Source organism: Pongo pygmaeus, chromosome 6 (assembly GCF_028885625.2).
Source record: "Pongo pygmaeus isolate AG05252 chromosome 6, NHGRI_mPonPyg2-v2.0_pri, whole genome shotgun sequence".
In the NCBI taxonomy this organism is placed as follows: domain Eukaryota; kingdom Metazoa; phylum Chordata; class Mammalia; order Primates; family Hominidae; genus Pongo; species Pongo pygmaeus.
The window spans coordinates 70215376-70231333 of record NC_072379.2 but is presented as its reverse complement, the minus strand read 5'-3'; the positions used below and the strand labels follow the sequence as shown (position 1 = coordinate 70231333).

Genomic DNA, 15958 nt, shown 5'->3' with positions numbered 1-15958 from the left:
TTTGTGTCCCCCCAAAATGCGTATGTTGAAATCCTAGCTCCCAGCACAATGGCATTAGCAAGTGGGGCCTCTGGAAGATAATTAGGTCATGAGGATGGAGCCTTTATGCATGTGATTAGTGCTCTTACAAGAAGTGTGAAAGGAAAGTTTCTTGGGCCCCCAAAATCACTAAGGAAAACTCAAGCTGGGAACTGCTTAGGGTAAACCTGCCTCCCATTCTATTCAAAGTCATTCCTCTGCTCATTGAGATAGATGCTTATCTGATTTGCCTCCTTTGGAAGGCTCATCAGAAACTCAAAAGAATGTAGGCATTTGTGTATCAACTATCTGTGACCTGGAAGCTCCCTCTGGGCTTCAAGACTTCCTGCCTTTGCTTCAAGTTGTCCCGCCTTTCCAGACCAAACCAATGTACTTTCTTACATATATCGATTGATGTCTCATGTCTCACTAAATGTATGAAACCAAGCTGTGCCCTGACTACCATGGGCTCATGCCGCCAGGACTTCCTGAGGCTGTGTCACGGGCTCGTCCTCAACGTTGGCAAAATAAACTTTCTAAATTAACTGAGACCTGTCTCAACTTTTCAGGGTTCTCAGAAGAAACATGAGAGCACTCTGTCTGTTCTCCACAGTGTGAGGATCCAACAAGAAGGTGGCCATCTGCAACCCACAAGAGGACCCTCGCAAGAACCCAATCACGTTGGCACCCTCATCTCGGACTTCCAGCCTCCAAAACTGTGGGAAATAAAATTCTATTGTTTATAATCCACCAGGTTTATGGTATTTGGTTATAACAGCCCAAACTCTCCTAAGAAGGTGACCATGGAATGTAGGCCCTCTACTTTCTCTCAAGAGTGACATGTCAGTATGTGAATCCTGGAACTGTTATGGCTATGTCGTGATGGGGAAAGGCAACCTGAAAAGAAAGCCAACTTAGAAGAGTGTAGGATTTAAAACTATTAATAGCAGAGATTTAGAGCTCTGGCCCTGATTGTACAGAACCTAAAACTGCTCTCTCTTTAAACTACTTGCTAATGGAGGCAAGACATGCCTTTATTATTTAAACAAGTAGATCTTGGTGTTCTGATACTGTAATAAAAACATTTTAATTGGTAACAATACCTCATGATCTGCCCACCTCAGCCTCCCAAAGCGCTGGGATTACAGGCGTGAGCCCGGCCAGTGAAGTTTCTTAAATGTCCATAATTAATACAAAGCATAAACTTATTACTACCATAGCTATATAGTTTAAGTGTGATCCATATCTAAGTAACAAAATGAAGTTAATAAAAAGAATTTTGTTCAAATAAGAATAATATATGAAAAAATGAGGCAAGATTAAAAAAATAGCTGTAGGGTAAGAAGAATTTAAGCTGGGGAAGCTAGAATTTCTTAGCAAAGAAACTGTCAAGTTTACCAATCTAATAATGTTCTTGGTAAATTTTCTTGTCAAAGGACTTCCGACAGACAAATCTTGAACTTTTAGAGAAAACATAAAAATACCAAGAGATTATGTCAGAGAACAGCATAAAGTTGATAGTGGAAATAATTTTCATTGTGGGCCACACCAAGACAAACAATTAGGGAAGTGCACATGTAATTCTTTGAGCCATTAATTTGTAAATGACAAAGATCGGAAATAAGGGATTTTCCTCCCCCAAGAGACATCCTAGTTACTAAAGCTGTGATACAAAATATAACAAAAGTCAACAAAAGGAAATTGAAAAGGAATGTGTGTAATTACAGCAAAGACAGGATGCATGATATTTTTCACCACCTAATATTACAATAGGTAAATGGATTAGCTAACTATACAATCTGACTTAGAAAACACAGAAAGGATTATTTAAAATAATGCCATATAAAGGTCTTAGTTGACTTCCTTTTGTCTAATGGTATTCACACTTTAGTGACAGTATGTTAAAAGTTTATGAGTAAAAGTAGGAATGCAGTAAAATATTTTTAGACCACCTACAGCTAGCATACATTAAATTATACAACACATTCTTTTCAATAAATGGCCTTCTTATATCATTCCAGTTACTGATAGAAACTGAAAACAGGGTTATGACATTTAATTAATTCACAAAATGCAGCTGTTCTTCAAGTTTTTGGCAACGTTCCAACAATTTTAATGAAAATTTTTAAAAAAAAGAGAACGAGGAAAACAAATTCCACCAGAAATAACTTCAATTTTTCTATTAGTCCTTAATACGATGGAAAAGGTCAAAAGATGCAAGCTCTGGGCAAGTATTACCACAAAAATTAGAATCAATATGGGCAGAATGTAGACCCAAAAAAATGACATGTAAATTTGAAAATTCAATGATATTGCCAGCTACTTCCACAAGATAATGTTGCCACATCACTGACTTGGTCAGACTCTCGATTTAAAGTAGAAAAATCTAATGCAAACCAGCTTAAACCCAAAGGGTAGTATATTGACTTGCATAACTAAAGTACAGTAAACACAGGTGTGGAACTAACTAGAACGAAGGACCCAAATACTATTAGAATTGATCGTTTCTTGCTCTCTGCATTAGTTTAGTTTTCTTTTACTGTCCATCCTCTTTCTATGCTGGAAGATGCATGGCTGATGGCAGCTTCTAGGCTCATGCACTACTGAACCTGGAAGACCCATGCTTAATGATAAGACAATGGAAACATTCTAGGGAAGGATTTTAAATGGCCTAGCTTGTGTGGTTGACCAAGGGTTGTGACTCAAGTTTTATGGTCCACTTCAGTCCCCACCCTTAGACAAGAAACTGTGACTGGGAGGTGGGCCATGTAGTTCTTATTCTTATTGGCTCATTAACAAATCCTCTCATTATATGAATAAGATAGAAAAATGAATACTGAATAACGATACATATAGAAGAAATTCCAATTAGCATTAATTAGAGACAGAGTAGAAACAGCCTGTACAAAATCATCAGATTGTAAAGCAACCCATAGAATGGAAGAAAGTATTTGCAAGTCACATAACTGATAAGGGTCTACCATTGAGAATATATAAAGCACATTTCCAACTCAACAACTAAAAGACAACTCAACTAAAAAATGGGTAAAGGTCTTGAATAGACATTTCTTCAAGGGAGATATGTAAATGGCCAACAAATGAAAAGATGCTCAACATCATCAGTCCCTAGAGAAATGCAAATTTAAACTGCAATGAGTGTTGGTGAGGAACTGAGAAGTTAGAACCTTCATACATTGCTGGTGAGAGTGTAAAACATTGCCATCACTGTAGAAAAGAATTTGGGGGCTCCTCAAAAAGCTAAACATAAAATTAGCATACAACTCAACAGTTTCTTAGATATAGGCCTAAAAGAATGGAAATAGGTCTTTAAATGAAGACTTGTAAACAAAAGTACTTAGCAGCACTGTTCATAATAGGCGAAAGGTAGAAACAACCCAAATGTTCACCAACTGATGAGCAGATTAACAAAATCTGATATACTCATACAATAGAATATTATTCAGTCATGAAAAGGAATGAAGTACCAATACATGTGACAATGTATGTGAACCTCAAAAACACTTTGTCAAACGAAAGAAGATAGGCATAAAAGGTCATATATTGTATAATCACACTAATATAAAATGCCCAGAATAGGTAAATTCATACAGACAGAAAGCAGAACCCGCAACTCAGGGATAGGCAACAGAATAAAAGAGCAGCACAGGAAGGGGAATTTGCAATTAGGCCATTTGAGGTCCTCTCTGCTTCACATGTCAAAACAACACATGATATTAATTTTAGGCCTTATGCCACAGAGCTTCACTGCAAATAATAGACTGCTCCTTTCTCCTTAGTTCCAATTTGAAAAATCTGGGGGGGATTATTCTGCTTAGACTGGCAAAGGTTGCATGCCTACCCTTAATGCCAGGAGTATAGCAAATTATGTTTGTCAGCCTAACTGGTACACAGAATTGAGGAAGAAACAGTGCCCCCAAAGAGGACATTCTCTTTTCAAAAGACAAGGGGGATCAAAAGGCAGCATAATTCCTAACCACCCTTCTTTTTATTTCTCTCCTTCCTTTCCCTTGTACCTGCTTCTCTATGTTAAACTTCCTTTCTCTTCCCTTCCCTTCTCTTCTCATCCTTTCTGTTATCTTCTCTCATTTTTCTTCACTCTGTCTCTTCTTTACAACCCTCTTTTCTTTTCCTTTTTTCTTCTTCTTTCTCCTCCTCTTCATTTTTGTTCTATTCTCTGTCTCTCACTCTCTTTCCTTATCCCTCTGCCCACTTTCAATAGTGCATTCCAACAAAAGCCACCCACAGACATCACCTACACAAGTTGTAGGTGATCTGGTGGCCTTCAACTTTATTTCTTCTTCCTGAATTATTCAGAACACTAGATAAATGGTAAATAATTGGATAGAGGCTGCATTCACTGCTAATCTGTCTCGCCTATCCAAATTTATGGAAAATTGCCAAGTTCTTGGCAAGTGTGGAAACAGATTTTCTTTCTTATAACTACAAATGAATTTATGAGACAAAAATTATTTTCTAAAACTTTAGAAGCCTTGAACTTGCTCTGCTAAAGTCTCTCAATACCTTTGCATTTTTTATGAAAAAGATTTCTTTTGAACTACTTTCCAACATGTACTGCCTCTAATTAACATGATTATTGAACTTTACTCTGCTATTTGCTTTGTGTGTGAAGGTGGTAATGAAAACATCATTAATAAGAATGTAGCAGAGGAATAAAGGCCACAAAGAGCACACAGTTAATGTGGTAAGGAAGAGAGTTTGGAATTATGTATGAAGGCAATTCAAACACTTCAGGCTCTAAGGAAATAAGAGTAACATCTTTAATAATCCATTTGATTGCCAGTCTATATCAAACAGACCAAATACAATTAAGGTAGGTTTAAAGCTGTGGGTACTCAGGCTATTTGCTTCCTAATGGTCATTCCTTAGAGATTGTCTTATTCACATCCCCCAGTGCCTGGCAGAGTGTGTGGTTTATGGTAGGAACTCAGTCCATTTTATTGCCTGCCTGTCTAAATCAATAATAAATGAAGGGTGCCAGGTTATCTAAAATAGTTTCTTCATACAGTTAGAACACTTTAAATCACTTGATGGCCCATGTCTGGCCACACATGGTGACCCAGGCTTCCTGGAACTGGTTTGGGAGTCTCTTCCTGCCACTGTAGCTTGTAGATGAGAGCAACAAAGACTCTGCTACCAAGAATCCTGAATGCCACTGCTAACAGAGATCAGCTGCAAAACGATTCCAGGACATCAAGGAAAATGACTTCCAAGCTGATTCTTCTTTCTGAAATTTACCTTAAAAATTATGGGAGTATGGAGAAGAAAATCCCAGTATCTTCAAATGCTTAAGTTAAAAAGAATCAGAGAAACCCACATGTTAATAGATAGTGAAACTCATGTGTTCACAGATAATATCCCCATTTTTTTTTAAGGAAAAACCGCATTACCTTTACTTGGTTAAATGACAAAATAACCAAGTAAATGAGTAAAATAATTCATTTATCAGAATAATCAAAATGAGTCAACTCAGAACAAATTAATAACACTCACACAGGAAATAATAGACTGAACCCTAAGTAAAGAAAACTTCCCTGTGGACTCACATTAGTGATGGGGCGAACGAAGCTAGTAGTTCTTTCCAAGACTCTTTTTTTCTTTTTGGGATCCTCAGTTCTAAGCAACCCAGCCAATCCAGTCTATGTATTCAAAACAGGGTCTCTCACAGAAGGGTGGGTGGGCGCACTTCAAGCCTAAAGGAGAACAACCCGAGTCATCCTAATGTGAAACCTTGTGCTCCCGTTTCTACCTCAGTCTGAGTACTAACATAAAACTCTGGCAGATGAAAATCTTTCTTTTTTCTTTTTAAGAAAATTAACCTTTAGTAGTATAATCCCAAGACCATGTTCTACTTATTTATTTGGAAAGATAGAAGGTAGGGACCACTGTTTATCCCAAGACAATCTATTCTATGAGACAAAACAGGAAGAATCATTGTTGTGACTTTGAAAAATATAACCTTTAAAAATACTTATATTTGGAAGCTTTAAATATTACATTGTTTAAAAACATTGTTAATGGAACTTTCTTTTTCTATCTGTAGTGGTTCAACTTTTGGTGAGAGTATATGCTGACAGAAAATCTAGAAGCCATGGCTTTTAGGGAATTAAAGTAGCAAAATATGATTGATTTGCAAAGATTTTGAAAAAGGGAACTGGAACAGGAATAAAAAGGCAATGAGTTCCAGAAAATAAGCTACCCCCAAGTCAAGATAATCTACTACTAAAAGTAGATCTACCATTCAACCCAGCAAATCCCACTGCTGGGCATCTATGCAAAGAAAAAGGAGTCATATCAAAAAGATATCTGCACGTGTATGTTTATTGCAGCACAGTTCATAATTGCGAAGATAGGAAACCAACCTAAGTGCCCATTGACCAATGAGTGGATAAAGAAAATATGGTATATATACACCATGGAATACTACTTAGCCATAAAAAACAATGAAATGATGTCTTTCACAGCAACTTGGATGAAGCTGAAGGTCATTATTCTAAGTGAACTAACTCAGGAATGGAAAACCAAATAGCATATGTTCTCATTTATAAGTGGGAGCTAAGCTATGGGTACGCAAAGGCATACAGAGCGATATCATGAACTTTGGAGATTCAGAAGGGAGAGGATGGGAGGAGGGTATAGGATAAAAAAAACTACATATTGAGTACGATGTATACTACTTGGGTGACAGATGCACTAAAATCTCAGACTTCACCGCTATACAATTCACCCATGGAACCAAAAACCACTTGTACCCAAAAAACGATTGAAATTTAAAAACAATTAAAGATAATCCAGAAAGAAAGTAATAAAGTCCTGTGAATAATCATTAAGGAGGGAATATCTGGAGATAGTCTGACTAGCTGTGTGACCTCAAGAAAAATTAATGTATTTCATGTAATGATCGTGCTTTACACTGTCCCCATGTTTTTTAAGTATGTAGCACATTTGCAAAGCTTTTCATAAACAGGTAAGAAAAAATATTTTATTGTTTTAACTTTTAGTGCATCTTTGTTATATAGGTAAACTCGTGTCATGGGGGTTTGTTGTACAGATTATTTCGTCACCCAGGTACAAAGCCTAGTACCCAATAGTTACTTTTTTTCTGCTCGTCTCCCTCCTCCTACTCTCCATCCTGAAGTAGGCCCCAGTGTCTGCTGTTCCTGTCTTTGTGTTCATGAGATCTCATCATTTAGCTCCTATTTATAAGTGAGAACATGCAGTATTTGGTTTCCTGTTCCTGTGTTAGTTTGCTAAGAATAATGGCTTCCAGCTCCATCCATGTTCTGACAAAAGACATGATCTCTTTCCTTTTTATGGCTGCATAGTATTCCATGGTATATATGTACCACATTTTCTTTACCTAGTCTATCATTGAATGGCATTTAGGTTGATTCCATGTCTTTGCTATTGTGAATTGTGCTGCAGTGAACATTCACATGTGTGTCTCTTTATGGTAGAATGGTTTCTGTTTCTCTGGGTATATACACAGTAATGGGATTGCTGGGTCAAATGGTAGTTCTGTTTTTAGCTGTTTGAGGAATCACCACACTGTCTTCCACAATGGTTGAACTAATTTACACTCCCATCAACAGTGTGTAAGTGTTCCTTTTTCTCCACAACCTTTCCAGCATCTATTATTTTGAGAAAAATACTTATTGACTTGGTAATAGTATACATTCTGGCAAATGATTTTTTTAAGTCAACATTCAACTTAGATTATTTAACATTAAAAATATTTGCTAAATTATCTCTTATGGCAAAACAAAAATTATTTATTTTTATGTTTGAACAGGAGGCTGCATGCAGATGACATTCCAAGAGTAAATCTGTCTTTCTAGATTTAAATAGTAACCCAGAAAGCGTTGGGTAAGAAATTTTGCCAAATTTTTACTACATAGACTGGCAAGTATAAGGATTATTTTAAGAAAATCTGAGTTTGACCAGAGAGATGTCTTTTTTGGGTCTTATGTATATTTGTAATTTCAATTTACATAGCATATATATATAATAACTAATAATATACAACATAGATATCTACATAGCCAATTATCTCAAAACATAGCTGCTGAAAACAGCCAGTATTTATTATCCTTCTTTCTGAATGTCAGGACTTTGGGGGTTGCTTGGCTGGGTGCCTCCAGTCAGTCCCCCACCAGGCTACAATCCAGGGCAATACTGTGGTTATCTCAAGGTTCCCCTTAGGGAGATCCACTTCCAAGATGCCTCATCTGGCTATTGACAAGCCACAAGCCCTCTCTGGCTGTTGGCCAGAGACTTCAGTACCTTGCCATGTGGGTTTCCCTGTAGGTCAGCTTAAAACATGGCCGCTGGTTTTCCTCAGAATGGGCTAGAGAGCAAGAGAGAAGGGGCTCAAGATAGAAACCACAGTCTTTTTATCACCTAATCTCAGAAGTTATATCCTATCCTTTGTATTCTGTCCATTAGATGTGAACAGAATCCAGCCCACATGCAAGAAAAAGGGATCACACAGGAATGTGAAAATCAGGAGGCAGAGATTACTGAGGGCATTGTTGAGGTTGTGCACACGTGCACATGCATGCATGTATGCACGTACATGTATATGATCATGTATACCTACTCATACATACACTCACATTTAAACACACACACATATATATTTATGCATGCATGTATCTACATATTTCTAGAGTATTTATGCTTCAAATGCCTGACTGTTGTATCACATGTGTGATAATATGCAGCATTCCTGTTAACATTCACAAGACTTCTCTGTCAGTTTAGGCAGAGAATAATTGTCAATAATTATCACCAACTCTAAATTAAGCAAAGTGAGGAAAGGGTTAGTAATTTCGGTGGCTTCTGGCATAACAGAAGTTAACTTCTATAAGTTATCTGATTTTCCATTCTGTTCCATCTCTAATTTCTGGCTAGAGGCTTCTGTCCTTGGCTCCATGATTTAGAAGGGCTGCTCTGGCCCTCCCCACTGGAGGAGAAGGAGTGCCCACTGGAGATCTTACCCTACTCTGAAATGATGGGCATGTGTTCCCCTAGACCCAAGGGATAAGCAAATGGTGGCTGTTTACGAGGATAGACAGAGCTTAGACATGGGGACCCATTATTCTTGGGATGAAATGTGAAATCACATTGAAGCTGTACTGGCTTGGAATTGAAAATTCTTATTATTGTTATCATTTTAGTTAAGCTGAAGTTGTGTCTAGCAGCATCTAGCTTTTCCAGACAGTGTAGGAATGTTTAAAAATCTGAACCACTTTCTGTTCCTATACAGGTAGGTATTTGGAAGATTGTGTGCAAATTTTGAAAGAGATGAGGTGCATATGGAAGAAGTGGAAGTGGCTGCTTTCCTGAAAGAGCGTAAGAAAAACTGCATGTGAGCAGAGTTTCTTCAGAACCTTGATGGCAAAGTGTCACATGGGTTTGGAGTAAGGCTGTTTTTCTCCTATCAGCTCAAAACCCACCACCACTCTAATAACTCAAAAACAAAAAAGTTGATACTTAGAACATCAGGTGATAGCATCCTGGGCATAGATCCTAGAGACTAGCAAAGGACACTTGGGCTTAGAGAAATGAAGTTTATTTCAATAGTCTGAAGGGCAGCAGGCATTAGCAAGGAAGAGGAAGGAAAGAGAAGACAGCTTTGCAGGATGCTGCAAGATGACTTGAGGCTACCCATTGGTGACTTCAAGAAATAAATGGCAAACACTTTATAGATCCAGCTTGCAGGGCTTTGTTCATTGGCATTTGGATATTAAAGTTAAGCAATGAATATGAAAAGACAAGTCACACAAAAAAATTACAAATGACCAATAAGCTTTTGGAAAGATCGTAAACTTCCCTAAATAAATATAAACCAAAACATTGAGATTAAAAATTTCTCCAATTAGATTGGCAAAGTTCAACAAAACTGATGTCAAATAGAGAAATATACCCTATCCAGAAAGGGGCATTATCATATATGATCCAATAATCTCCTAAAGGAATTTCAGCTACTGGAATAGTAATCCAGGTATGCAAAGACATTTGTTACAACATTGTTTGTCAGAGCAAAAACCTGGACAACACAAATGCTCATCAATGGAGTAATAAGTAAAAACACTGTAAGATACATTACAATGGAACATAATGCCACATTCAATTTTGTACTTCTATGTACACTTACTTGAACAGATGGAGGTTGATGAGACGGTAAAGAGAAAAATGAAGGATGAAGAACAAATTACATGGTTTAATCTCATTTAAAATCCACCTATATACACAGAAGCAAAAGTTAGCTTACCACAGTTTCACAGATGCTGGCAAAAGATGATACTTCTGGCTTAAAGACAAAGGATAGCTTATTACTCACGGTAATAGCATAGATAGAATATTAGTATTTCCACCAGTTCTCCTACCCACAATTTCCAGAGGGCAATGTGAAATGGGCCAGGTGATATGGGCACATAGAGTGGGTTGTGCTACAGAAGAGGAAATTTGAACTTAAGGAAGCCAGACCTTTTATACTGGGCAGTAAGTTGCCTCAGCTTATCTTTATAATAAGTGAGGGAGACATTATCTTTATTATACTGCTCAGTTAAAAAAAAACAAAAAACAAAAAACAAAAACACCTACTTTTTGCTCTGAAGGTAGACACTATATCTACCAAGGCTGTAGGTAGACACTGTATCTTCAAAGGCTGTTTGTTACACAAATATCCCTGAAAATGTAGCCCTTACCAAAGGCAGTTAGTGCCTTTGCTTATGTGCAGTAACAGGAGAGACTCCTGGAAAATTTTCCCCCAATATTCCATTGTTATTTGCATTTTATGGAAACAAACAAAAAAAAGAATTGTAGCTATCAATTAAAATGGGATGTTATTTTACCTAAAATTTTAACAATGAAAATTTTGATAGCCTGGTCATTGAATATCATAAAAACATGTATTTTTATAAATTTTGAATATTTTTTTTTAGAGATGGGGGTCTCACTCTGTTGCCCAAGTGGAGTAAAGCGTGTGATCATAGCTCACCACAGTCTTGAACTCCTGGCCTCAAGTTATTCTCCCGCCTTGGCTTCCCAAAATGCTGGGATTATAGGCATGAGCCACTGTGCCTGGCCAGATATATCTTTTTATATATGTGATATAAGAGTATGTATATTGATTGTGGCCGATATATTGTTTATTCTATGCTCATTTCACACAGTAGAAAATGAGTGATAATGATCATTGTATCTAATAAATATTTTTCACTTAGAAAAACAATATCTAGATTGATAACTGGAATTATTAAAGACAAAATTAGAAAGAATTTTTTAAATTATGTAGTTTTAACGATAGCCACCACATGCATAATTTTTTTCTCACACATTTTTCACTGAAAACTTGTTCTTAAAAACTTATTCTATATCAATACAAGAATCTTTCACTCTGTAAACAATACAGACTACCTGTCTAGGAGAGTTAATTAAATAATAAATTTTTTAAACTGAACTTCCAGCTTCTACTGTTGAAGAACTGAGGCCCAGAGACATTAAGTGATTTAAAGGTGGCCAACAACTAGTTAATGTCAGAGCTGAGACTAAATCCCACATGCCCTGACTTGGAGCAGAGGGTTCTTTCTTCTTATCCAAATCCATGTACATGATATGATAGAGCTTTCAAACTGGGGTATGCATACCCCTGCAGGCAATGGCAGCAAGCCAGGGAGGTAAAGCCACAGGATAAACACAGGGTGTCTTGCTTCAATGTAAATATTACACAAAGATTTGAGGAGAGTTTGGGGAACTGCTTTATTTTTATATTAAAACAAGATTGATTGTAAAGAAGAATGCATATTTTACATGAATATTTAAAATTTCAGGCTGGATTCCTCAGGCTATAACCCTACCCCATGGAGGTAAAAGTTCTCTCTGCTCACTCTACTGGGAATAATTCTTTTGTAAAAATTTCTTGTCACCAATGTGAGAATGTCTGGAAAGGAGCTTTTGTCCAAAAAGTGCCTTCAATAATCTCCATCCATGACATCCCATAATTAAATTTGCTTTATTTTAGCCTTCGTGATCAGTTAATTTTTTCTTGAAGAAGGAACACATTAAGACCTTGTAATAAGTGAGTCTTGAGTTCCTTTCCTAAGAATAGGGGTTTTTTTCAAAATTACCTTTTTAATATGAGGTAAAATGCTGAAAAAATAAAGAATAAAAATTTTAAATGTGATTTTAGTAGAAATTAACTGGTGACTAGTTTACATCTGCAAGATGCTTTTTAAAACTATTTTGCGTATGTTATAAAGTCACATTTGTGTAATGTAGAAAACTGAAAAATTATTGTGCATTTCCATTTTTTCATGTAGCATATTCATGAATACTATCTGCAATGCTATAACACATATCAACAGCAAAAATGAGCAAATGAATTATTATATGTGCCTTCTCAGTGGACCATTTCTCTCATTTGAGTTTTATTTCCAGGTTAGAAACTACTTAAACAATAGTTCTTAGATGATTAATCCCTCCACAATAACTTGGAAAGCTTTCACCCCCACCTCAGCCCCAGATACATATTAGAACTACTGAAATAATGTGTACTTGATTTCCCCACTGAGACAGTTTTTAATGCTTCATTTCAACACCAGCATTTTTTTTAATGCAAGTAGCTTGACCCATTTCAGAAAGCTACATTTGATTCCTAGATTTCAGGTTCAAATTTGGAGCCAAGAAACCAACTCATTTAATCCAGTCAACATTAATTAAGTGCAGTATGTTAAGCTCTGGCAGAAGAGAGAGACGTCTTAAACGGGATCCTGCCTCCAAAGTTACCCAAGCTAGAGGGAACAAGGCTCATATAAACAAAATCACAAGATAATCTATGCTAGAGGTTCCAATACAGTTACAGGAGACAGCAATTTCAAAAAACAAAAACAAAAAAAACAAGGTTGGAAAAGATTGGCCAAATAGTGGCTCAATTTGTCCATTTTCTGCCAGAGAAAGGATTTCTCAGCTACTGAAACAATATGCACTTGTTCTTAGCCAATAAATTCAGTAGAGAGTTCCTTCCATTTTTCTGTGCACCTGGACTCTTGAGGAGCCTTAATTCTACCACCCGCATCTTCATCCCAGGTCTGGGTCTATGATGAGGCAAGTAGGGCAGTGGCCTTGGACCCAGATGTAAGAAGCACCAAAAACTCAGCATTCAAAATAAATATCTTTTTTTTTTTTGAGACAGAGTGTCCTTCTGTCACCCAGGCTGGAGTGCAACGGCTGGATCTTGTCTCACTGCAACCTCCGCCTCCCACGTTCAAACTATTCTCCTGCTTCAGCCTCCCAAATAGCTGGGATTACAGGCGCATGCCCGGCTAATTTTTATGTGTGTGTGTGTGTTTTTTTTTTAATAGAGAGAGAGTTTCTCTATGTTGGCCAGGCTGGTCTAGAACTCCTGACCTCAGGTGATCCACCTGCTTCAGCCTCCCAAAACACTGGGATTACAGGCGTGAGCCACCGCACCTGACCTCAAAATAAGTATCTTAATGGAATATTTTTTAAAAAGTATGCAAATAACATGCATAATGAACAAAATGTCAAACTTTTAAATAGAGACACGATCAGTAGTACTGGCTTTTTTCCTCTTGCGTCAAGATCCACAGTGACTCTGCAGGGCACCTCTTCACCCCCACCCTGTACATGAGGCCAGTGGTCCACACACACGTCTAATGTCCAGAAACCTGAATTTCCTGATATTCAAATCTCGAATCAAAGTGATGATTACTGGGTGACTGCCGTTGAGGCGCTCTGACCTCCTTCTGGTCCCGGACATAGCTGACCCCCGCTCTCCGGCATCCACCGGACGCATCACCATAAGCAGGGGTAACACGCGTGTGTCCGAGGCACAAGCGTGGGTGCTGCAGGGCCACACGCGCAAACGTCACAGAAGTCAGCGTTTGGCTTCAAATATTTCCCAGTGTGGACTGGCTTTTAGTCAACGGGAATGCGGTAACTGTTGGTAACAGAACAACGAGCTGCGCGCCAAGCCAAGTCTCTCTTCAGTGCCACCGGCCGGCGAGGCCGGATTAATCACCGCTGCTTCGGCCGCCCATGTGTCCTGATGTCCTGGGACCCGAACCCCGTGCCCCGTGCCTTGCGATGCTGGAGCCTAAGGAGGGCGTCCGAAACTGCCCTACAGAGCAGTCGCCGGGTAAGCGGCACCCGCCTTCCCAAGCCATCAGCCCCTTTGGCCCCCTGCCCCAGGGCCCCACCTCCTGCCTGAGGACTCCAGAAAGGTACTGAATGTGGAGGGGAATTTCAGTAGCCTGAAGATGGAGATAGGTCAGATTTCAAATTAATTGGTTAACATAAAAGGAGAACAAAGAGTCCAGCACAAAATTGGGATGTGAACAGCGATGAGCGGTGGTGAACCTCCCTCAGCATCTCTGCCTGGGCTAGAGATCCTAATCTCCTGGGTGGGGTTTGAGGACTTCCCAGTCCACACTAATAGACTTACACTGACCTTTTACCACTCAGCAACTGCTGCATATATAATTATATTGGTTTGCAGATTAAGTGAAATGGAGATTAAGTAAATTTCGCAGTCTTGATTCTCCAACAGGGGTGTGTGTGTGTGGATGTGGGTGTGGGTGTGTATCCCTAATACAGTGTTCCCAGCAAGTGCAAATCAACACCTTGAAGAGAAAACGTTACTTGATGAGCCCTACAAGCCGAGTCGAGATCAGTTAAGACAATGATTAAAAGAATATTTGGATATTTGGGTGGGGAAAAAAAATCTCAGAATTGTGCCAGTTAAGACCTAGCAAGGCTTTCTGGAGTTCTCTGACTCATCTGCAAAGACGGGGGGCTGCTGTGATTAAACAAGGCTGAGAGTTCTGTAATGAATTGAAAGCTCTTCACACTAAGTCCTAACTTGTGCCTGCGTGTTGCATGGAGGTATAAGAATTTATCATCAGAGAGGGCACTTTCTTCTATAGGTTTTAATACTGACCTTATTCTTCTAGGATTTAATAATCCTACCATTTTCAAACATTTTTTTCCCTTTGATTCGAGATCCTCAGGCATCGGGTGGTGGAAGAAGCAGCTGCTGTTCTCCCCATGCTAGAACTGTTCACATCCCAATTTTGTGATGGACTCTTTTTATTTTCCTTTTAGGTTAACCAACTAATTTGAAATCCGACTTTTCACCCTCTTCAAGCTACTGAAATTCAGGCATCTAATTCAGTACCTTTTCTGAGCGACATCCTCCACCAGCCAAAACAATGTTGTAGATTGAAATTTTACCTTCTTCAAATGCTCCTCTGCCTCCTGCTGTCCTTTTGTTCTTCTACCTCACTTGACAACCATCCTCCTCTGTCTCCTTTCCAACATATTTCCCTCTCCCTTCTCTCCATGTAGACACTTCATCGTGATCTTCCTTGGATCCCACTCTCCTCTGGTTAACTGACTTATCAGATCTGCACAGCTGCCCTCATGAGATCTCTGATGAGTTCCACATTTACCCTTGCAGCTTTCTGGTGGGCGCCTTGACCAGTATGTTCCACCAGGGCCTCAATTTCAGCATTTCTCAGCTGCATCTGTCTTCCCTCCCGTCAGCTTTCTCATCAAGTCATCACATCATCAACACCATCACCTGTGACTTCCCTCGTGCTAATTCTCTGCCTCCATTTACTTGCCAGTTCCCATTCATTCTCCCTAAACACGCCCCATGTCATATCTGTTCACTGCTCACTCACACCTGACCCCACCTTGGGGCAGGCTCATTAGCTAGCGGACTTCGTTTCCCAGAGGCAGCCTTGCTTCCTGTCTGCAGTTCTCACTGCACCCCAGGCCCCCATACACATCACTGCTAGAGTCATCTTCCTGAAGCCTAGCTTTGTCACATGTTTTTTCTAGTTCAAAAATCCAGTAATATCTTCCTATTGCC

At 38.7% G+C, this 15958-nt stretch overlaps 2 protein-coding genes across 3 annotated transcripts in view; one reads left to right on the top strand and one right to left on the bottom strand.

Annotated features, from left to right (window-relative positions):
• SOSTDC1 (sclerostin domain containing 1) overlaps positions 1-15958 on the bottom strand; it is a 102870-nt gene that overhangs the window by 51208 nt on the left and 35704 nt on the right. The gene's annotated exons all lie outside the window — the stretch shown is intronic.
• LRRC72 (leucine rich repeat containing 72) overlaps positions 14004-15958 on the top strand; it is a 55546-nt gene continuing 53591 nt past the window's right edge. For both annotated transcript variants that reach the window (XM_054494939.1, XM_054494940.2), the window contains exon 1: positions 14004-14221. In XM_054494939.1, the coding sequence (XP_054350914.1) occupies positions 14132-14221 (90 nt within the window). In that variant the 5' untranslated portion in view covers positions 14004-14131. The remainder of the gene's footprint in view (positions 14222-15958) is intronic.